The sequence below is a fragment of the Ruditapes philippinarum genome, unplaced genomic scaffold (genome assembly GCF_026571515.1).
Source record: "Ruditapes philippinarum isolate M1 unplaced genomic scaffold, ASM2657151v2 ctg4216_1_1_1_1, whole genome shotgun sequence".
In the NCBI taxonomy this organism is placed as follows: domain Eukaryota; kingdom Metazoa; phylum Mollusca; class Bivalvia; order Venerida; family Veneridae; genus Ruditapes; species Ruditapes philippinarum.
Genome location: NW_026864747.1, coordinates 1 through 25,214, shown reverse-complemented (window position 1 = coordinate 25,214; position 25,214 = coordinate 1). Strand labels below are relative to the sequence as shown.

Here is a 25,214-nt window from a genome sequence, read left to right as displayed (position 1 = left end):
TATCTAAGGTTCGACAGACTGCAGAGATATGACACAAAAGTAGGTTAAAATTGGAGTAAAACCAACCAAACAAACGAACAGTGTGTATTTAAGAATATAGAACACAAGCGAAAATTTCTTTTTAATGAATTATTTTTGACATTATTATTGTGGCATATACTATAAAAGATTTGCATTGTTGCTTGATTCTGTATTTTTGTCTCAGTAATATACAAGTAAATGGAAGTGACGTTGATATAATATGTTGACATCATCTTGATTATTGCCTTCAAGATGTTGTGGGTGTTCCTGCCAATACATAGCATATGTCTTCTCGACAATAATAAAAGTAATATACTTGTATATTATTCTACAGCATTATAAGACAAGTGGATGGTGAGATTATACAGAAGTACAAGCATCCGGCACCTGTGTATGGTTGTGACTGGTGTCCTCATAACAAGTATGTTTATAACCATTTCATAGTTTAATGATGATATTACATGTTTTTTATCCTATCTAATCCTAGTTGGATCTTTTTCAGTCAAAATTAAATTTTCAAGGGGCATATTTTGATTAATGGCAACGGCAGCGCATTTTTATAAATAAGTCATACCTGTGAAAAATGATTAGAAAAGTCCATCAAAATATTCATCATAGACCTTTACACACTTCTCCAGCCCCAGAATTCATTCCGTAAAAAAGCATTTTTGAACTGTTCTTTGGATATACTGTTTATAAACTGGTAGAGAGCGCTTCCAATGGCACTTCGGGTTTTGAATCGTTGAGCGCGAAGCCAAGATTTGTTGTATGGATTTAACCAAAAGTCTCAAGGAGAAAGGTCAGGACTATAAGCAGGATGTAGCAAAAGTTCAATTCTCTGCTCCTCTAAATAAGCTTGAACCATGGCTGCACAGGTACATCATGGATTAATTTGATCCTGTGCACTCTTTGGGTTCTTTGTAATGTAGTGCTTAACTACAGCAGTGTGACATGGTCATGGTAAAATGTTCCAGTGACACTACCCCTCTCAGGCACAGGGACATGGCCTCTATTCCATCATTGTCAAAAAAAGAGGGTACATAGCTCCTAATATGTAGAGTTACATCTGGTCGAATGCTGTTTTCACCTACCCATAGTTTGTTACAGAGTTTATCATTGGGCTCAAAAAAATAAAACCATTAGCAGTGAGTGGCAAGTAGTTTGAAGTTAATGTCCATAACCACTCGCCCAGTTGGACGCCCCTCTGTAGCTGTGAATAAAAGAAATTCAGAAAAGATGTGGAATGTACCAGTAATGTTTTATGGTTATTAATTTGTTTCATTTTTTTTTTCTAAAAACTTAATTTCTTCTTATTTATAGGGACATGTTAGCAACTGGTTGTGAAGACAAGAATGTAAGAGTTTATTATATAGCAACAAGTAATGATAACCCACTCAAAGTTTTTACAGGTAATACACATATTGATTCAATGCTTTGATAATTAAAGCCTTATAATCCCAATAATGTATGGTCATGCCAGCCTCCACATCCAGTCAGATTTCAGAATTATATACTGTTGGTTGCTTTATTGTCTTAATGTAACAGTTAAAAGTTCAAAATTGAGGTTTGAACAATGTTCATTTCAAAACAGAAAATATAACTTCTAGAATACATCATCAATTTCAGAATTTGTTTTTGTTCAAATGTGTAGGAAGCTGTAAGCTTGAATAGACACACTCTTGAACCTATTCCTGGAATCAACCAGTACTAAGCAGTTAGTGTCAAGTTTCTTGCTCAAGAATATTACAACTTGCCTCTGACAGTGTTTGAACCTATGCAGCTAGAAATCCTGAGATTACCAGTTCAATATATTTACCGCTCGGCCATGCAGCCATGATCATGTTTAAGATACTTGTAATAAATTATTTTCAAACTTTAAAATATAGCAGTAAATAATAAATTTTGATGAATTGCCTTGGTTTTTAGCTCGACTATTCGAAGAATATGAGAGCTATTGTAGTCGCCCCGGCGTCGGCGTCGGCGTCAGCGTCCGCGTCGGCGTTGGTTAAAGTTTTTTGTAAAGTCAAATATCTCAATTAGTACTTGAGATATTCAATTGAAACTTACAATACTTATTTAAAGTAACAAGGTACATCAGATTGACAAGTTGGATAACTCTGCCTACAATAATTAACAGTATTATGCCCTTTTTAACTTAGAAATTTTGGTTAAAGTTTTTGTAAAGGTCAAATATCTCAATTATTGCTTGAGATATTCAATTGAAACTTACAATACTTATTTATAGTAACAATGGTACATCAGATTGACAAGTTTAGGATAACTCTGCCTACAATTATTGACAGAATTATGCCCCCTTTTTTTAAACTTAGAATTTTTGGTTAAAGTTTTTTGTAAAGTCAAATATCTCAATTATTGCTTGAGATATTCAATTGAAACTAACAATACTTACTAATAGTAACAAGGTACATCAGATTGACAAGTTGGATAACTCTGCTTACAATATTGACAGAATTGTGCCCCTTTTTAACTTAGAAATTTTGGTTAAAGTTTTTTTGTAAAGTCAAATATCTTAATTATTGCTTGAGATATTCAATTGACACTTACAATACTTATTTATAGTAACAAGGTACATCAGATTGACAAGTTGGATAACTCTGCCTACAATATTGACAGAATTATGCCCCTTTGGAACTTAGAAATTTTGGTTTAAGTTTTTTTGTAAAGTCAGATATCTCAATTATTGCTTGAGATATTCATTTGAAATTTAAAATACTTATTTGTAGTAACAATGTACATCAGTTTGCAAAATTGCATAACTCTGTCTGCAATATTTGCAGAATTATTTTGCCCCTTTTTAACTTAGAAATTTTGGTTAAAGGTTAAAGGTCTTTAAAGATATTTACTTGAAACTTTACACATGCACTTAGGGTCATAATTGGAGGGTCATAATTGTATGTCCCTGACCAAGTTCCATAACTCTATCTTGCATTAAGGCTGATTCATATCCCCTTTTCTACTTAGTCTCTTGGTTAATGTTTACATGCAAGTTTTACATATCTCAATAACTATTAAAGATATTTATTTAAAACTTCACATATGCATTTAGGGTCATGATTGTAGGTCACTGACAAAGATCCATAATTCTATCTTGCATTTAGGCTGATTTTTCTCCCCTTTTTCAACTTAGAAATTCTTGGTAATAGTTTTGCTTGTAATCTGGTATCTCCATAGCTACTGAAGGGTTTGTGCCTTTTTTGGGACAATTTTATGCATTCATAATAATAAAGCAGTGATTTACTTGATAAAACATCTTAATAACAAGCCTTTGTACCTTTTCTGTCAAATTTATGTATTCATAGGTTACATTAGTATTATTATACTAAATAAAAAACCCTTGTGACATTACCTTCCGAATAGTCAAGCCAATTCTGTATAATTAGACTGTCTCTAAGGCCTTTAACATGAATTTATAAAAAAAAATTAGCCCTTTTGTGAACTTAAAAAATTTAACATTATCAAGGATCTTTTACTATCAAGCACTTAGAATAGTCGAGCATGCTGTCCAACCGACAGCTCTTGTTTTTTATCCCATGTCATTCTTTAAGTGCTTCATTTGCAATGAAAATTTTTGTCAGGCTTCTTGTTGGCATTGCAATCAGATTATTGTTTTGAGAGGTTTCTAGATCTAAGTACATGTATAATGAGCATTATAAATAAACTTACCCACAATTCTTTTAATGAATTTTATATTGTAAATCTGTTATTCTGAATATACATGTATGTATTTCAGGGCACACATCAAAAGTATTTCATGTGAAGTGGTCTCCCCTGAAAGAAAATCTCCTCTGTAGTGGGTCAGATGACAGGTATGTTTAAAGGCACATTACTCCTCAGCAATTAAAAAAAATTTCAATCTGTACAAATGGAAATTATATGTTTATAATGTTCTAATAATTGAACATGTCAGATGCAGATCACCTGAAGAAAATAGTACTAAATGTAAAATAGCATGGCAGAAAGGCAGCAAAATGTAAACAAAGTAGCATTTTGACTTCCAAAAAATACTAAATCACTATAGTTGTACTAATTGCCAAAACACAAAAGATGGCTCAGATATGTAGTAAATAATTAACTTTTTAGTGAAATCTTTAACAAAACACCAAAAATAAAAAGTTTTCGGGAAATAAACATGATATTATTTTAAGGCTTAATGGACCTTTAATTTACATGTATTGTGCATAACATGGTCTCATCACTGTTAAAATTGCTTATTTTTTGAGCTTTGCAGACCTCTGTTAGTAAATTTTATATTCTCCCTTTTAACCTCGATTCTCCTGAATGAACTTGCCCTGCTTTGAAATTGGAATTTTCCAGACTGTGTTCATAGTTACTGATAAAGATCTATTTTATTTTCAGTACTCTGCGTGTTTGGGACTATTCTCAAGATGCATGTGTATGTACATTATCTGGTCACAAGGGGCCAGTCAGGGGAATACTTTGGAACCCAGAAATCCCATATCTTGTGATATCTGGCAGCTGGGATGCCACCATTAGAATGTGGGATATACGAGATGGAGGGCGCTGTATACAAGCTATAGCCGATCATGGGGCAGATGTTTATGGTAATGTTTTATTTTTCAAGCCTAATTATAGCTTCACTTTTTATTGTAGGAAAAATTTAACATGACTAGTTAGTATTTTGTTCCTCTATTGGTTTAAAGCTTTGAAATAGCATAATCATTAAAATAGAAAATGATAAGACTATCTAAGTCCTAGCATATGCCTATGATTTAATATGTAAACCACTGTTTTTTATTTCCTAATTCTGTTGTTGGTTTTAGTAAACAACAAATAGTGTTTTGGGATTGAAGGGCACTAACTCTTCTTTGTCTATGCTAAGTATCAGGAGCCGTCTTTTTCCAGTACAGTACCTTCACATTTTTTACAGGGTTAACATGTCACCCTGCTAGGCCATTTCTGCTGGCTTCCTGCTCAAGAGATTCTACTGTTAGAATGTGGTCCCTGGCTGCCCTATCACAACCAATAGAAATCAATATATTAGCTGGAAAACCTTGGTCGCAAATACTGGGTTCAGTAGGTAAGTATGGCATCTGCTTTCTTGCTTATAGCATCATTAGTATATACAAGGGCATGAATGGGTACCAATATGGACCCTGGTACCAAGCTTGAATAATTTGCAGGGATTTGCTGGGAAAACGTATAGAGAAACACTCTTTGGGAGACAAATATTTTGTTTACTGTGGAGAGGTGTTGCTCTAAAGAGGTTAAATATATTGTGAAGTCTTACTTTTGGGAAAAATGATACTGTTGTTGCTGTAGAGGTGATTGTTCTACAAAGGGGCACTATGCAGAGGTTGTATTGTATTATTCAAAGTTATAAAAAATGTTATTTTTACATAACCTCGTTTGTTTTATTTAGGAGAGTGACACTTGTATCAAGTTCAGAGTTAATAAACTATGAATTACCTTGAAACCACCTTTACCTTTATCTGCAAAACAATGTTCTAATTTAATTCTAATATTATCTCAAAGGAATGATAAATACAAGTTTGTATTAGTTAAGTTGTTGCTTTATCCATTTATTAGTTTATATTAATTTATTTAAGTTTGATTTTGTTATTAGCTATAAGCTTATTGAAACACTCGAATCTGTTCCTGGAACCAACCAGTACTAAGCAATAAATGTAAAGTTTCTTGCTCAAGGAAACAACAGCTTGCCTCTGACAGGGTTTGAACCCCTGTGGTTAGCAATCCTTAAATTACTTGTTTGAGACATTAACCACTGGGCCACGCTGCCATTTATTTGATCAAGTAGATGGATACCACATTTTATAATGTGCCTGCTTTAATATTTTCCAGAGACTGTAATGGAACCAAAACATGAGCCACTGTTGACAGGTCGTGTTTCACGAGCGTTAAAGGTCGAGGTTGAAGAATTTCCTAAAGATGCTAGAAACAGAACAATCAAATTTTTCTCCAAGTTTTTTATGGTGAGTTTTACAAATAACCATTTCTGACCAATTATATGAGGCTGCCGGATTTTGAATTTGACATTGCTCTCTTGATTTTATCAAGTTTGTATCTAGAAAACAGAGATGGACATCATTTTGGTACATGTTTGACCTTCAAAAAGTTGTTATCATTATTATTTGTTTTCCTTAGAGCCAGTGTGCTTATTTCATACCAGTACATGTTTATTGATTACAGATGATTATTGTCCCCCGCCTTTTCGAAAAAAAAGGGGGATATAGAAATAGGCTCCGTCCGTCCGTCCGTCTGTCCGTCCGTCACACTTTTGTGTCCGGTCCATAACTTTGTCATTTATGAAAGGAATTTGAAATAACTTGGCACAAATGTTTATTATAATAAGACGATGTGTCATGCGCAACAACCAGACCCCTACCTCCAGGGTCAAGGTCACACTTGCTCATTCAAGGTCAAAATTGCCTATTTGAGGGTATATGTCGTGTCCGGTCCATAACTTTCTTATCTATGAAGGGATTTTGTAAATACTTGCCATAATTGTTCACAATAATCAGACGATGTGTCATGCGCAAAAACCAGTCACCTACCTTCAAGGTCAAGGTCACACTTTGAGGTCAAATATTAACATAGTCTGTTACAGGGTATATTTCGTGTCCGGTCCATAACTTTCTTATCTATGAAGGGATTTTGTAAATACTTGCCATAATTGTTCACAATTATCAGACGATGTGTCATGCGGAAAAAGCAGTCACCTACCTTCAAGGTCAAGGTCACACTTGGAGGTCAAATATTAACATAGTCTGTTACAGGGTATATTTCGTGTCCGGTCCATAACTTTCTTATCTATGAAGGGATTTTGTAAATACTTGCCATAATTGTTCATAATAATCAGACGATGTGTCATGCGCAGCTTATTTGAATCAGGCCTCCTTTTCACTGTATTTAAGGTCTAAGTTCTTCTATTAACAATATATCATTTTAGAACAATACAAAAGTGCTTTGCAATGTATGAAATTATATTTCATTCACAACAGGCACCGGCTGGAACAGAGAATCTCTGGGAACTTGTATCAGTATTGAAAGGTGTGGACGATACTCTACTTTCCTCAAATTACAACAAGGGAATAATGCATGTGAAACATCTTTTGAAATACCACAGTGTAAGTTTACATAAAAAAGTTGAAATATAACATTTACGGTACCTGTACCACATGAGTAAGTGCAGCATTGTATGTCTGAAATAATGTACAGAGGGGCACCTGAGGTCTATATCCATCAGTAAAGCTAAAAAGTTGCTATATGACCTATACTGTGTTGGTCTGACATTAAACCCAGTCAAAAAAAAAGAAGAAAAAGCCATTGTTTATACAGGATCTATATTTCTTTTATTTGCATGCAGAAACTATGTCATTAATGGTGGAGGAAGCTGGAAGATCTCAGGTGCCCTTTCATGCATTATTTCAGACACAGTAATGCCTTTATAAGCAATCTGAATAGCTTATCTACATTAAAGAATCCATTTAATTTTCAACATTAATTTATTTGAAAAAGTCAGCAACCTTAACCAGTTGGCCAAAACAGCATTTAGATTAACAGGGCCAAAATGGCAATTTTAGGTTAACATATAGAAGTCAGTTTTGTTTTTTGTCACATTTTTAAACAATACTAAGTGATAGGCTGTGCAAACCTTTTTAGTATGGAAATGTCAGTGGTTTAGACCATACATTTTTTATGGTTTGACATTTTATGGTGATTAACACATTTTGCCTTCTTTACCTGCATTTGTTATCTATTTCTATGTGATATTTTTTTTGCCCCATTTATCACTTTGGGTACTTATACAAAATACAAATATTTTGTTTGTATTAAAAAAAAAGAATAAAAAAAAAAGATAAACATAATTTCATAGGTACATTTGTTGTAGTGACTTATATTCAATACTTATTTTAAAGTCAGAGGCTCAACAGCTAGAGATGGCCAAGTTAAAGAATAGTGGAGGAACTGGTGCTAGAAACAAGGAGGACAGGATGAAAGAGGCGGCAGAGTTACACCTAAAAACTGGCAATATCCGCAGATACTGCGAGTTAAAGGTGGAGCTAGGTGAATGGGAGAGGGCACTTGCTGTCGCACCTGGTGTCTCTCATGCTTACTGGAAAGATCTAGCAAACAGGTACAGCAGATAAAACTGGGTTTTTTTAACTCTTAACTAACTGAAATTGAGTAATGGATTTGCCCTGCTTTGAATTTTAGAACAGTCCATTCAAATGTAAAGGGATTTCAGCATATAAACACAAAAACTTAGCTAAATGTGACAACATTATATGCCTGTATCACACTGCATGACTGGCCTGACTCTATTCTGGTGGCAAAGACTAATCATTTTTGGTTCCAGCAGGCTAGGTGTTCAGTTCTGTCAGCATTCATAATAACTTGTGTATACAATCTGTTCAAGGCCAGATTATAGCTTGCACTTGATGACAAATTTAACCAGACTTTTTTCTGTTGTCTGAACAATTTATATAGTTTTACCAAAACTCATTCAAGTTTGCAACTTCAAAGCATTACAACTTTATTTAACAATTTAATTGGATAAAAGGCTTATCTGATTTTACTCTATAAGTCATTGTTTCTTTTGTATAATAATTGAAAATTAGATGGTGATGGTAACTATATTCAAAATATTTACACATATTATATTTTGGGCTGTTGTATGTATTCCTATAAAAATTCAAACTTAGGAGAAGAAAGACTGTCTACTTTGTATAATGTTAACTGTCTGTATTATACTAGATCCATTATATTGTGATAGGTAATGATAACCTGTTTAATATTGTTAATATGCTTTATACAAGTTTTATTTTATCTAATAGAAAACTTCATAATGAAAAAAAAAGAAATGTGGGCTTTATTTATCATTAGCAAATCTATTTTTAGATATTCTAGGTTTTTAATGAGAGAGGACAAAGATTGTGCTGCAGTATTTTGTACAGCTGTAGGTGATACTGAAATGTTGGTAGATTTTTATGCATCAAGAGGTCAAATGTCAGATGCCGTCCTCACAGCCCAGGTGGCTTGTGAAGGACTGATTCCCAGCAATAGTGATGCTCATAATCAGAAGGGAACCAGCAATGGGTATGGGGAACCGTCTGAAAAGCAAATACAGTAAGTTGGAACCAGACTTTAGAAGATTAATTAATGCTTTTAAAACTGCATTTTTTTTTGGTTATTGATTTTTTTCCATAGTTTTTTTCTTCACATTTTTGCTTGAATTGTGTACCACTTGTTTCTTTCTTTATGCAAAAATCAACTTCTTAACATGACTATAAAGCTATATTTCTGTTGTTTGTATTTTACAAAATAATTATTCTATCTTGTAAAAAAGAATACTTCCAAAATATCAGTTTGAAGGAAAATTGTTTGTATATTTCCTTTAGAGCTGATGACACTTGCACTGAATAATTGCAAAATGGTTTAAACCCTAATTAAAATAGCAGCATAATATTTTGTTCCTGTTTTGAACAATATGCTTGTGTACATTTAAGAAATTCTATGATATACTTAGTAACTGTTTCAAGAATTTAACATAATGTTATGGGAAGGACATAATTTTATCTATTAAAATATAATTTGTTAGATATAGCTTTATTGCCTTGAAACTTCTTGCTACTATGGATACACTATACACTATACTTAAAGCTTGCCATATTAACAATCCACTCGGCCACGGACACCCTTTTTAGCTCGACTATTCGATAAGAATAAGTAGAGCTATTGTAGTCACCCAAGCGTCGGCGTCAGCGTCTGCGTCGGCGTAACCACTTATGTTAAAGTTTTTGTAATAGTTCAAATATTTTCAAAGTCCATTGACATATGGCTTTGAAACTTTGAACACTTGTTCACCATCATGACCCCAACCTGTAAACAGGAGGAGGTAACTGTATCAAGCATTTTTTTTTACTATCCAGCACTAAGAATAGTCGAGCTTTGCTGTCCTACCGACAGCTCTTGTTTTTTTTGCTTCTTGTAATTTTCCCTTTCAGAATATGCACAGATGAATTATGCTTGTTGTTTGCATTTTTTAATCTTGCTAGGCCTAAAGTAAAATATTGTTTACTGCTTCTATTATGTAACCACCCCTTTTCCCAATGTATAGTATTTTAGTATAAGTAAAAGGTAATGCGAGTATTATTTTTACAAACTTTTGTGGGTAGGTAGGGTGGTGAACAAACAATATTTTAATGGTGGCCAGCCTAATGAAACACCTCCACTGGCAGCTTACTATTTACATACTATTCACCAGCTTGTCTCTCTATTTAGGTTACTGCAGCAGACGGTGGAAGATTGGGCAGCATGGCACTTGTGGCATGGATCACCCATCCTTGCTGCTTGCTGTTTCCTTGCTGTAGATAATGTTCAGGTTTGTTATTTCTTCTACTTTTTTCTTTAACTTTTTTTTTATAATTTTTACTAATCTACACGCTCGTAGAGTAATGTATATGTTTTGTCAGACCAAATAACAGATTTTGACTTAATCATAGCTGCCAAGATGGCTGTTTGCTTATCCTTTTATTGTACAAATTTTTTATTCATTATAATTTTCATTAGATTGTGTTTGAAGTCCTACATCTCTATCTATCTCAAAAGTAACAGTTATGTAAAGAGGTCAAAGGTAAAAGAGTTCTGCTGTTAAAGTCAGCAGTATAACAAATCTTAGTGTTATAATCAAATAATACGTTATCTGCCAAACAAAACACACAAGTGTGTCAGTGTCATCATTATGAAATCTTAATTTTCAATAAATTTGTACCATTTTTTTCTTTGAAATATTGATAAATTGAGAACTCCATATTGTTTTCATGTGTTCATGGACCTTTTTTTCTAATCATTTTCTGATCATACTAATAACAGCTAACCCGTAACCTGCGGAATTCAGATTATAGATTAGCCCAGCTATAAATTTGTGACATTCCATAAAAAGATTAATGGATGAAAATTGATCTGTCAACATCGTAAATCCTGGTCAAACTGCATTGACATGCAGGCTGAACTGGCATGTGTGTTTTTGAGTTTATTTATACTTGCCACCTGTTTCCAATATGGAGGAGTCCTCCAGAACTTTGGATTATTTCATGTGAGTAAGCTACCCAGCTAGCTTATAGAATGTCAGAGGTTCTACTATGGTGCCCCTTTGTGCCTGAAATAATGCACAAAAGGGCACCTGAGGTCTTCCTCCACCAGTAAAGCTGGAACGTCGCCATATGACCTGTACTATGTCGGTGTGACGTAAAACCCAATCAAACAAACAAACAAACCTCCAGAACAGTATTAGTCATTTTAGATTTTGGAGGATAGTGCAAGAAACAGATACAGAAAGATGCTCAAATTCCAGATGCTTCCACTGGGTCTTTAACATTCCAGGTGTTAAAGCACTCATATACCGGACCTCGATTTAAAGTCTCATCCAAAAGACTGATTAGTGATTTTAATTGGCCAGTCTGGGAATTGAACCCACAATGGGCTACTTTATATTTGCCCTTTGAATTTTTAGCTCACCTGAGCAATGCTCAGCTATTGTGATGGCCCTGTGTCCGTCGTGCGTCGTCGTGCGTCGTCAACTTTTAACATAAACAACATCTCCTGTGAAACCAATGACTGCACATCAACCAAAATTTAAAGAAATGATCATTGGGTGGTCCTCTTTCAAAGTTGTTAAAATGGTTCCGGTCTGTTGCAAATGTAGGTCATAGGGCCAGAAAAGGATTTCAAAAAACACAAAATTAAAAATCTTCTTGTCTGAAAGTACATAGACCAGAGCTTTGATTTTTGGTATATGGTATCATCTATGGGTCCTCTACCAAAGTTGTTCAAATTTTGTTCCTGGTGTCAAAATTGGCCCCGCCCCGGGGGTCATAGGTTTCTCGTTATATGTATATAGTAAAATCTTAAAAAAATCTTCTTCTCTGATTTGGCAAAGGCTGAAGATTAGATATTTGGCATGAAACATTGTGAAGTAGACCTCTATCAAGATTGTTCAAATAATGGCCCTTGGGTCAAAATTGGCCCCGCCCCGGGGGTCATTGATTTTCATGACATACATATAGTGAAAACTTGAAAAATCTTCTGGTCTGAAAGTAAATGGCCTAGAGCTTTGATATTTGGTCTATGGTATCATATGAAGGTCCAATACCAAAGTTGTACAAATTTTGTTCCTAGTGTCAAAATTGGCCCCGCCCCGGGGGGTCATAGGTTTTTCTAATATGTATATAGTAAAAACTTAAAAAATCTTCTTTTAAAGAACCCAAAGAGCTAGAGCTAAGATATTTAGCATGAAACATCTTCTAATGGGTGTCTACCAAGTTTGTTCAAATAAAAGCCCTGGGGTCAAAATTGGCCCCGTCCCGGGGGTCATTCATTTTCCTTATATGTGTATGACAAAAACTTACAAAATCTTCTTTGAAAAAACTCAAATAGCTAGAGTTAAGATATTAAGCACGAATCATCTTTTAGTGAGTGTCTACAAAGTTTGTTCAAATAAAAGCCCTGGGGTCAAAATTGGCCCCGTCCCAGGGGACATTGATTTTCCTTATATGTGTATAGCAAAAACTTAAAAATCTTCTTCGAAAAAACCTGAATAGCTAGAGTTCAGATATTAAGCATGAAGCATTGTCTAGTAAGTGTCTACAAAGATTGTTCAAATAAAAGCCCTGGGATCAAAACTGGCCCTGCCCCAGGTGTGTCATTGTTTTTAACTATATGTGTAAAGAAAAAAACTTGAAAAAATCTTCTTTTAAAAAAACCCAACAAGCTAGACCTTAGATGTTTAGCATGAAACATCTTCTAATGGGTGTCAACCAAGTTCAAATAAAAGCCCTGGGGTTTAAACTGGCCCCGCTCCGGGGGCCTATATACAGGTGAGCGACTTTGGGCCATCATGGCCCTCTTGTTATTATTGGAGTTTATTACAGGAACTGTAAATATGCTTTAAATTAGTACAATTCTGTTTTCAGAAAGCTTTGGGAAAACTGATACAAGGCAATGAGTTGGAGTTGGCTGTTGCTACGGGAACTGTAATTGGTAACCTTCAAGAATATACCTCTGTTGCTATAGAAATGTTGTCAAGGAGATGTGAACGACTTGGAAAATGGTAAATATCTATTTAGTATATGACAACTGACTGATTGGTGTAATAAGATTGAGAATAATCCTTTGTTGAAAATGTTTTTGTGGCTAATAGATATTTGCTGATAGTGAAATTACTGGCACCAATCATTCCCCTACCCCATCTCTTATGGCTTTTGGACTTTTTTTGCAAAATCAAAGCTTCAATTCCATTACATACTTTGAAACTTCATATGAAGCTAGTGCACCAAATCTAAACATGCAAAATATAGAATACTTCTCATATGCTTTTACAGACAACATGGCAAGCTCTCAAGCCTAGAGATATTTGTTGACATTTGGTTATAAGTTTTTGGTTTAAACATATTTTTTAAGCCAAATTATGATCATTTGAAGCTAATTTTAACTACTCTAAAGTTCATTACCTAGAACTTAATTATCAGTTCTGGTGTCATTTGAGGAGACATGGTTGTGACCCAAATAGAGCTCAACCACATGATCCCTGAACTGAGAGGTAGACACCTCAACCAAAAGGCCACTTGTACCTAAAAAATCAAATTATTTTATATGCATGCATTTAACAAGATTATTTACAATGAAGTATGTTGTTAAGATTTGTAAAACATTATTGTCATGGTTTTGTGGTAAATTTTTCAGGGAATTAGCTGTTGATTTGTTACATCAGGTACCAGATAACAAGACATTGTTAGCAAGATGTTGCTCAAGATGTGCTCTTTCCATAGATGAAATAAATGCCTTACATAAAAGAGTAAGTTTAATACCATTACCCCACCTGATTTGAACAATAGACTTGCCCTGTTTAAGAACTTGATTTGTCTTTGACACCAGTATAGAGCCAGGCCAGCCTGCTCATCTGTAAGGTCTGACAAGCTCTTATACTGTTGGCTGACTTTTCATCTTAATATCCCCATCTTAATAATGGACAGTTCCAAAAATGGAAGCTGGACTATTCCATTATATAAAAGCAGCAGGTTAAAGATTTAAGATGAGGGATTTTGATACCAAAAAGTTAAAATCAAGCATCCAATAGTAAATAGACTTTGGTCAGGCAACTTGGAAGAGAAACACATGTTTTTTCACTGTGCTTTGTTTAAAGTCATTAGATATTATAGAACCATTTTCACTACTTGGCATGTTTTTCATGTCGTTCTTTGAAAAGACTTTACTTTGTCAAAATTTGCAGTCCAATTTTAAGTCACTGGTCACATGGAACAAAGTTTGCTTAACACATTGAAGATATTGTTGGAAAATGATATGGATAATTAAAATCAATGGGTCAAATACAAAAGGCTGCACTAAAAACTTGTGGCCTCATGAACAAGATTGACTCTATATATGTTATATATGTACATTTGATAATTGTGATATTTTTTTCAGAAATATATCTGTACATAACTAATATCTGTCAACTTTTTTCAGGCACATCTGCCGTCAGTGGCTGACTGTTTTAATGAAGCGGAGAAATTAAAGCGTAGAAATGATACATTTGAATGTGTTCTGTTCTATCTCCTGTCAGCCTCACCAGAGATTGGTATAGACCTCGGTCTGGATTATGTTAAAAGTAAGCTGTACTAAATAGAGGAAAATATTCTATAAAACATTTATTTGAAGTTTTTAGTATTATTGCACTTTTTCTATATATAAGATAAGAGGAGATAAAAACTTGTGTAAGTCAACTGTCTGGTCTATGTTTGGGTGGACCATAAGTCTGAAATAACTTTTGTAAAAAAGTTTCACTTGGATGCAATCATTATAAGACCATGGTATTACATGCTGGTATATGTATACCTTTTAAAAAATGGTAGTATTGGATTTGTGCTTAAACTGTCTTTCATAAAACATCTTCATCGTTACGTTTCTTTTTGTACCAAGTAAAGTTTGATCTGAAAGTAAGTACTTACATGGACTGTGCACTGTCTAGACTTAAAAATGGTGTTGGTAGTCTTTTTTCAATAAGTAGGCCTAACAGTCTCCCGATTTTGTATCAGTCTTAATAAATATTATTTATGTAAGATTGGTTGTGAAGAAAGCATGTACCTTACTTTAACCGTTCTTAAGTCTGCTTTGCAGATCTAGACCTAAGAATAACAAGTACTGGTGTCATATCAGGAAACATGGTCATGACTGTCATAAGGTTTTATCCCAAAATCCCTTGATTGGCCTTAACCAATAGAAAACCACTGCCATGATTTTGTAATTGTTGTAAAAGAGTGTCTTTATGACACAACAGTTACAATTTTCTTTCTATTAAAATTGCAATGCAATGATAAATCTGGGTTTAAGGAAGCAATATTTGAGCACTTGTTTTAATTAGTTATGCATATTGTGTTGTTGTTTTCAATTTAGATACTCTAAAGACATCTGACTGGACAGTAGATGATGTGTTCTTTATGTTACAACAGCTTGGCAGTGTTCGGACAGATGCCCTACAAATTCATAGGTTTGTCAACCATTACTATAATAATTATACAAATATGATAATTTGCATAATATTAGAATGAACATTATCTAAAGCAGTATATAGTGGCATTACTTTCAAATTATGTGCCAAGGGAGATAATCAGTGCTGACTTTAATTTTTCAATTTATTGTCTTTTCATGAGATTTGAGTAATATTATAGTCGAAGTAGATTATAGTCTGTCCCATTAAAAATGGAAATGAACTTTTGCCTGGTATGAATTAATAAAAACACGTTGAATAAAAATTAAAACTTTTTTGTAAACTAAAAAAAAGTCACCCTCGAGATTTTTCAGGATTTTTCTCTAAAGTGTCTAATTTTCTTGTAAAAGCAAAGTTTCATTTCTCTACGGCAAATCTCTGTTGTTTATTTTCCGTAGCCATTGCCGAAGTACTCTTCATTTGAAGATGAACGGGAGAACGCACGTGTCATGTTTCTAAAATGTACATGATGTTCTCGGGGTCGTTTCATAATTATTTTACAAAGCTGTATCTACAAGATGTAACAGTTTCGTTGCAATGCATGATAGAAAACTTTAAAAAATGAATAACAAGCAACAACTTGAACAAGATCATCGAGTCTGTGGAGTAGATCTAGAAATAGCACTTACTTTTAAGCTGAATAGAATCCCTATGAGTTTCAAAATAGATCTTTATAAACGTCACGACAAATTCGCATTCTGAAGATCACTTCATTGCCAGTTTATATCCAGTTCCGTAGACTTTGAAACTCCTGAATGGCATGACATTTACACTTATGATGATCCAGATTTTTTCATAATCCGTCTCATTATTAAAACATTGTTCCATTTGTGCAGATATCTGGGTTAGCAAATGAAATATGTAAATGAAACACATCATAATCCAGTATGTTCCAAATCCATAATTCAAGAACGGCCCATAAATTTAGTTCGACAGCACAATGTTTATAACTATTAAAAATGGATTCCTGACGAAAAAACATTATTACGTCACCAATAATTTACGAAATATATGACGTAACAAAAATGCCTCGCGCTTTTTATTGATGATTCCAGTTGCGGCATTGGCAGAGGGCGGTTAGGCATATGTAACCTCATAAAGATAATTTTAAGCGAGATAAATTTGTCTTGATGGCAATTTAAATTATTTTTGTATACAGTACCCAGATTTTGCAGTAATTGTTAAAAGTACACCTTCAATTCATATATTAACAATAAAACTTTTGATAACATTTAAATAATTTTAAACACACTTAATGGCATGAATCTATATGACAGAATACCTCTTCCATTAATTCACATATAACCTTCGTTTTGACTATATGTTTTTAAACTATTTTATATATTTCTCAGAAATAATTTCCCTACAAATTATCTCGTTATTCAAGAGTTCTGTAAATCCTACTCTTTTAGCTACAAAATATACCCTATGCGGTGTTATTTTCTCTCGCGAAAAAATATAGCTATTGTTTTTCCCTGAATATTTTCAAATTTTAGGAAGGCTATAATTATTTAGGAAATCACTCTGTGTTTCTCTTTGACTCGATATCCCCTTCATATTAACATAGTATGTAACACTTTGAGTCTACAAAAAAAACTTATTGTCCCTGATTAAACGCTCCAATTCAATCTTATTCTTAATAACATATTTTTGTATCCCATCGGACCTGGTTAATTTAATTATTTTTAAATAGACGTGATACATACTAATGGACAGTATTCAGACAACTACAGAATTATGTTAATTAAACATTAGCGAAGAACCATTTTTTCAGTCTTCTAGCTAGTGTTCCTGTTCCCTTACGACGCGTTGCGGTATTCAACATATGCGCTTGATTGAAAAGCTATCTAATCAAATCACTTCATAATATTGCTCTTTTTCTCTTAAAAAGAATATAAAATATGGTAATTATATAATTATATAAATCTTTGTGTGTTATAATTTATAAAGCGGTTACTGATATTTCACTTCAAATGATTTTAAATTGATTATTTTAAATAATGGTTTGCTAGTAAAATTGCCTTTTCGACACCAACTTTGTTCTCATTTTTTATTTAATTAAATGATAACATTTAGCTATTGATCAGTAAGTAAATAAGAATAATCAATTTTTTATAATTACCGAGTACATTTCACGCTAATTGTGAGACGAACCCTAAATGACGTCTGTATGGTACGTCAGCTTACAACGTAAGTCAACGGGAAAAAATATAATTTTAACATTTTGACCATATTACTGACTTTATGGAAAAAATGAAAAACATGCCTAGAGATATTGACGTCAGGGATAACATGACATTAATTTAAATGATTTCACTATTATATTTAATAAAAAATGGAATATTCAAATTTGGTGGGACAGACTATAGTATATATGGTTATATTTCATATGGACATAAAAATCCCAACACAAAAAAAAATTAATAACCAAAGTTACTGTTTTCAAGGAGTTTCTGTTTTCATTTTTATCTATAATTTTAGGGATTTACTTTATAACTGACCAACTTCCAGCAAACTTGAGACTGATACCTTGTTATGATACATTACAAACCCATCACATTTTTTCAGACAAATATTAATTCTTACATTGTTTATTTACAATATACAGAAACATGATTTTGGTTTTCATTTTTTACGACAGAAAGAAGGGAGAATTGCTGGCAGTTTGTGCTTATATTGGTGCTCTGGTTGCTATAAGACGGGGCTATTATAGCATTGTTCAACCTCTATTCCAACATTCTAGGTACTTATATATACAAAATATATGATGTTTTGTAAAAAGTTCTTTGGATTCTTTCATGTGAGGAAGCTGACCTGAACATTGGACTGGTTCTACTTGGGGGTTGGTTTGTGCCTTAATGTACAGAGGGGCACCTGAGGTCTTCCTCTACAAATAAAACTGGAAAGTCACTGTATGACATATACAATGTTGGTATGACGTAAAACCCAACAACAAAAAAATAATTCTTTTTTTCTCTAATGAAATTTGATACCCAACCAAAAAGAAAACAAAAAGAAAGAAAGAAAAGTAATGTAGATTACCTGAAAAATGGACAATTTACTAAATAATTGTTGTTTATGTGTCATAACTGAAAAGTTATCCTTACATATACATGATTTCATTATAAATAATACCAGATTATGAAATAGTTGTTTTCATTCTTAGGAAAACTTATTATTTGGTTATATGACAAGCTTGTGTCATATTGTTTAGTTATAATCTTTTTGAAATTCATATTTGGCTGAAAAAGCACTCAATTTATTTTTATTATATTTGATGCAGGCAACGTATTTGTAACGAAAGTTTTATAGATTTTGGTGTGTCAGAATCAGCTATACAGTCACAGTGTACAGCTTGGAATGTTGTTCATACAGCACAACCACAGTAAGTTATAGTCAATTACTACCTTATGATTGGTCAGTGTTTCTACTCAGGTGCCTGCTTGTGCCTGAAATGATGCATGAAGGGGCACCCAGGGTACGTTATTCCACCAGTATAGTTGGGAAGTCACAATATGACCTTTATATTATTAGTGTTACTTAAATTCCAACAACACATACAAAATTTACTGTATTCATGTCAAATGAAGTCTTATTTTATATAAGTTCAATTATACCAATTTACTTTTTAAATTGCTTGTTAGCTTCTCAGACTGTACCCATTGATTAGTAACTTACCATTTACCTCTTCAAATTATAAGAGTTAAGAGAGAGTAGCCTTTGTGGTAAAAAAGGGAATCTGCTGATCTCGATGATTTGTTAACTGTGTATTTTTGTCACAACTATGATTTTGAAAGTAAAATAGTGCATGAATGATTACTGGAATATCTAGTGACTGACTTTGTTATTTAAAACTTTGATCTTCTTTAAGTTTAAAGACTAATACTAATGGCTTGTGACAAAATGGTTCAGCTAATAATGAAATCACTTCACAATCTGCTATCTGGATTAACCAGCACGGGTTTCAGATGTAGATATGACCCATAGACAGTGACAGCGTGGCTGAGTAGTTAATATATCAGACTAGTAAATAAAGGATTGCTGGCGGCATAGGTTGAAACCAGTCAAAGATGGATATTGTTCCCTTTAAAAGGAAATTAAACTTTCATGGCTTAGTACTTGTTGGTTCAAGGAACAGTTTCAAGAGTTTTTCAATAAGCCTATAGTTTCCAACAAAATCAAACTACAATAAATTCTGTATAAATTAATCAGCATTTACTCAGTGATTTACTAGGTGTTTTTCTTACACAATGTTTGGTCATAAGCTAAATTTTCTTTCTTTTGTCCAATTTCAGGGAACCAGTCAATGTTGACATAATACCTGCAGAATATAAACCAGTCTATGTTAAATTACAGCAAAGAATTGGAGAAGAACCCAATAAAATTTTAGTCGGCTCAGACTGTGTCTCAAATACTCATCTTCCATCCCATTCTGATATACATATCTCATGTCTTACTGGAGAGAGAATACAGGTAAACCAGTCTGTCTGCAAGCAAGTGCTGTGAATATATTGATAAGAAAAAGGTGGAAAAAAGTGTATTTCTACCATCAGTGTCTCTTCTTTTTAGCTCACCTTGCACAAAGTGCAGGTGAGCTTTTAGGATGGCCAACCAAATGGCGTCCGTCGTCTGTCGTCCGTCCACATTTTAAATATTCTAAGGACATCTTCTATGATACCGCAAGGCCAATGTTAATGAAACTTGGCAGGAATACTCTTTGTATGAAGCTCTATCAAGATTGTTCAAAGAATTCCATTTCATGCAGAACTCTGGTTGCCATGGCAACCGAAAGAAAAATCTTTAAATATCTTCTTTTAAAGAACCGTAAGAGTTAGAGCTTAGATATTTGGCATGAAACATCTTCTAATGAGTGTCTACCAAGTTTGTTCAAATAAAAGCCCTAGGGTCAAAATTGGCCCCGCCCCAGGGGGTCATTGATTTTCCCTATATGCATATAGTAAAAACTTAAAAAATCTTCTTTTAAAGAACCCAAAAAGCTAGAGCTAAGATATTTGGCATGAAACATCACCTAGTGAGTGTCTACCAAGTTTGTTCAAATAAAAGCCCTGGGGTCAAAATTGGCCCTGGCCTGGGGGGTCATAGATTTTCCCTATATGCATATAGTAAAAACTTAAAAAAATCTTCTTTTAAAGAACTGTAAAAGCTAGAGCTTAGATATTTGGCATGAAACATCTTCTAGTGAATGTCTACCAAGTTTGTTCAAATAAAAGCTCTGGGGTCAAAATTGGCCCTGGCCCAGGGGGTCATTGATTTTCCCTATATGCATATAGTAAAAACTTAAAAAATCTCCTTTTAAAGAACCCAAAGAGCTAGAACTAAGATATTTAGCATGAAACATCTTCTAGTGAGTGTCTACCAAGTTTGTTCAAATAAAAGCCCTGAGGTCAAAATTGGCCCTGCCCCAGGGGGTCATAGATTTTCCCTATATGCATATAGTAAAAACTTAAAAATCTTCTTTTAAAGAACCCAATGAGCTAGAGATAAGATATTTGACATGAAATATCTTCTAATGAGTGTCTACCAAGTTTGTTCAAATAAAAGCCCTGGGGTCAAAATTGGCCCCGCCCGGGGGGTCATTGATTTTCATTATATGCATATAGTAAAAACTTAAAAAATCTTCTTTTAAAGAACCGTAAGAGCTAGAGCTTAGATATGTGGCATGAAACATCTTCTAGTGAATGTCTACCAAGTTTGTTCAAATAAAAGCCCTGGGGTCAAAATTGGCTCTGTCCCAGGGGGTCATAGATTTTCCCTATATGCATATAGTAAAAACTTAAAAAATCTTCTTTTAAAGAACCTAAAGAGCTAGAGCTAAGATATTTAGCATGAAACATCTTCTAATGAGTGTCTACCAAGTTTGTTCAAATAAAAGCCCTGGGGTCAAAATTGGCCCCGCCCCAGGGGGTCATTGATTTTCCCTATATGCATATAGTAAAAACTTAAAAAATCTTCTTTTAAAGAACTCAAAGAGCTAGAGCTAAGATATTTAGCATGAAACATGTTCTAATGGGTGTCTACCAAGTATGTTCAAATAAAAGCCCTTGGGTCAAAACTGGCCCCGCCCCGGGGGTCATTGATTTTCCTTATATGTGTATTGCAAAAACTTAAAAATCTTCTTTGAAAAAACCCAAATAGCTTGAGTTTAGATATTATACATGAAACATGGCCCTCTTGTTTTATAACTTGACTATATATTACAGTACTATCTGCCTTAAGTAAAAACCTACAAGTTTAAAAAAAAGAAAAGAAAATGGGACAATTTCTAAAACAAATTACATTACTTCAGCTTCAACCTTTCTTTGCAATCACCACAGTTATGCAAGAGTTTATACAGAAAATTACTTGATTTAACTACTCTGATAATGAAATCCCTAAAATAGCAGTTCTACTTCAAAGCGGGAAAAGCTGCTATAAAAATTTCAGCAAACACAGGTAGACAGAAGAAATTGTTCCACCCTAGACTTTAGATCTATTTGTATAAGATTTATATTATTCAAAGCAAAATGTTTTTTTGTGCCCCCACTTTAGGGGGGGGGGGGCATTTAGATTTACCCTTGTCCCTCCGTCCATCCATCCATCCGTCTGTCCTTCCATTCTCTTTTGTGTCGCATGTGACTCAAAAAGTATTTGACCTAGTCATGAAAGTTAACAGGAATGTTGATCAGCATTTGCAGTTGTGCACCTGGGTATTTTTGTGTAGATTTATTCAGTATTTTTAGAGTAATTGCCCTTGAATTTTTAAAAAAATTGCAATTTCCAGCTTGGCGCGTGTAACTCAAAAAGTATTTGACATAGAGTCATGAAACTTTACAGGAATGTTGATCAGCATTACAGTGTAGTTGTGCAACTGCGTATTTTTGTGTGGATTTATTCAGTATTTTTAGAGTAATTGCCCTTAACTTAGAAAATTTTTGCAATTTTCAACTTGTGTCGAATGTAACTGAAAAAGGATTTGACATAGAGTCATGAAACCTTACGGGAATTTTGCTTAGCATATGTAGTTGGCACCTTGGGTTTTGCTTGTGGATTTATCCAGTATTTGTAGAGTTATTGCCCTTGACTTAGTAAAAAACATTCCATTATGTTGTGTTATTTTTTCCTTGAGTGTTTGAGTTAGAATCAACCAACTGTACAGAATAATGATTAACATCACTAAATTACAAAAAATATTTGACCTAGTCATAAGATTGACAGAACAGTGGCATGTGGGGGCACTCGTGTCCTATGGACACATTTCTAGTTTATTATTTTGTTTAATATTCTACTATTTCTATTTTGTTAATTTATTAAATATTATGCAAAAGGATTTAACCGATGAGTTTATTTTTACTTTTTCTTCAGGGTCTCGCTTATTTTCTGGAGGACGGAAAATCTGCAGTATCAGCAAACGAGGCCCTCATGTGGGCGAAGGTCAATCCATTTTCTCCTCTAGGTACTGGCTATCGGATCAACCCATTCTAAATAACAGGGAGGATGTTGCTGTTTACAAATGCCATATAGGAGAACCATCCCCTGGATAACACTAGTTGCTATAGTTACAACATAGGCTCGCCTGAGCCGTCAAGTGTACGAACAAACAAGACTGCTAATCTGTACAGTCTGACCACCCTCTAATATAATTTTACCTGCTTAATTTTAATATTTTATGCTACTGATATCCCTTTAGTTTCAAATTTTCAAAACAGGGCAGGTCCATTACAATAAGTACATATTTCATTTAAGAAAACAATCAAGATCCATTTGAATTTGATTTAACAGACTATTTGTATATTTAATTGAATTATTCTTGACAAAGGGGTCAACATTCAACACTAGTCTAGAAATTCATGCATTTGATAAGTTTGTGTATTATGCAAATGCTTAAGAGATATTTAAGGTAGAACACCCCTAATGCACTGTCTCCACTTTGAAGAGTATTCAAATAGGCTAAAATCACTGTAAAGTGTATTGAAACTGAGGGGACGTGGGTTCAAGCCCCAGAAGGGGCAATTTTTTTTCTTTCTTTTTTTTTCTTTTTAACATTTTTTATTAATCTCTCAGACCCCCTATGGAAGAAAAAAGTGTTTTACTTTAATTATATAATTATTGTAGGTATTTATTTACTAAATAATGCCAAATTTAATTGCAAATATGATACCAGATATTTTCAAAGTTTAATAAAATAAAAACTAAACGGTAAAAGTATTTTATATTTTGCAAGACCAACCAATATACATTAAAGAAAATTTAGGCAAACTTTGAAATTAGCCCCTCATTTTTGAAAATTTTAGGGATATTTTAAATAAGGCTTTTTACATAGGTCAAATTAGTGTTAAAAGTGGGTGGGGTAGGGTTACATTTTTATACATATTTAAAACATTTTGTTTAAAAACAATCATTTTGCTTGTTTAATTTGTGACCTATATGTCATTGTTTATTTCTTAACAGTGAGCAAAAGAAAAAAACACTTTTCATAATGATGATATAATAGATTATTTAGAGTTTCCTCATTTCTGAAAAAAACCCTTCTAATGGCAAAGTTTTAGTTCATAAAAATGTCCATAACTCATAAACCACATGGTAAATTTTGTTTTCATTTTGCATACAGGTGACATTTAAGGCATATAACTATCCTATGTTGTCAAATTTACAATTCATTATAGTGCCCATTAGGGGTGTACTACCTTAATCCTTTAACCTGCTGATTTTCTTAAATGGACTTGTCCTGATCTTCCATTACTGGATCTGTTCATTATCAGTTTAAGAAATAAGAAGATGAAAAGTTAAAGCTTGATAACCAAAAGTATAGGGCTTGGTCAGGCTGGCCTGGTTATGTACTGGTGGCAAATGCTAATCCTTTTTCGGTACCAGCAAGAAAAATGTTAATTTGAAACATTACAAGTACTTTGTGTATTTTTTGCATTGAATTTATAAGGTTAAAATCTAGACTGGAAATTAGTGAGTCAGTTAATACTGAGCATAGTATCGTCTTATATTTATTGCAAATACAACTGTAAGTTTGCTATATCAATCAACTCTTGTATTTGATTTGTGATATGTTATGTGAAATACTCATATTTGACTAGAACACTCAATAAATTATTATGTATGTTTACTATTGTCATCTTGATATGTATTTTTAGCTCGATTATTTGAAGAATATGTAAAGTAATTCTACTCTTACAGGCGTAGGCATCACACTTTGGTTAGGTTTGTTTGTGCAACATGGTATCTCCAAAACTTCTGAAGGGAATGTGGGTTTTTTTCACAACTTTTTTGAGAATATTATAGGAGGTCACTGTACAAGGCCCATAACTCTAACATGAATTTTGACAGAATTATGACCCTATTTGAACTTAGAAAATTCTACATTATCTAGACTTTCGGTTTTACCATCAAGCACTGAAAATAGTCAAGCACAATGTCCTACAGTCAATTATTGTCAAGTATCAAAATCACTATCATTTTGGCTGGCTGTCTCTGGCTGAGTGGTTAAGGCTGTTGACTTCAAACCACTTTCTTCTGACCACTGGATTGGAATCCTGCCAGGGACTTCTTTTCCTCCACCAGTTAAGCTAGGAAGTGGCTATATCACCTCTTATTATGTGTTGGTGTGAGGTTAACCCCCCCCCCCCCCCAAAAAAAA

At 33.6% G+C, this 25,214-nt stretch overlaps 1 protein-coding gene across 1 annotated transcript in view; it reads left to right on the top strand.

Annotated features, from left to right (window-relative positions):
• LOC132726695 (WD repeat-containing protein 17-like) overlaps nt 1-23,312 on the top strand; it is a 32,803-nt gene extending 9,491 nt beyond the window's left edge. Inside the window, exons 9-26 of the mRNA XM_060712043.1 lie at nt 356-442; nt 1,342-1,430; nt 3,773-3,848; nt 4,399-4,604; nt 4,931-5,080; nt 5,863-5,993; nt 7,023-7,148; nt 7,941-8,158; nt 8,923-9,150; nt 10,306-10,405; nt 12,996-13,132; nt 13,765-13,876; nt 14,548-14,689; nt 15,475-15,568; nt 18,210-18,311; nt 18,852-18,953; nt 19,864-20,041; nt 22,931-23,312. Of these exons, the coding sequence (XP_060568026.1) occupies nt 356-442; nt 1,342-1,430; nt 3,773-3,848; nt 4,399-4,604; nt 4,931-5,080; nt 5,863-5,993; nt 7,023-7,148; nt 7,941-8,158; nt 8,923-9,150; nt 10,306-10,405; nt 12,996-13,132; nt 13,765-13,876; nt 14,548-14,689; nt 15,475-15,568; nt 18,210-18,311; nt 18,852-18,953; nt 19,864-20,041; nt 22,931-23,050 (2,398 nt within the window). The 3' untranslated portion in view covers nt 23,051-23,312. The remainder of the gene's footprint in view (nt 1-355; nt 443-1,341; nt 1,431-3,772; nt 3,849-4,398; nt 4,605-4,930; nt 5,081-5,862; nt 5,994-7,022; nt 7,149-7,940; nt 8,159-8,922; nt 9,151-10,305; nt 10,406-12,995; nt 13,133-13,764; nt 13,877-14,547; nt 14,690-15,474; nt 15,569-18,209; nt 18,312-18,851; nt 18,954-19,863; nt 20,042-22,930) is intronic.
• Nucleotides 23,313-25,214: the final 1,902 nt, after the last annotated feature.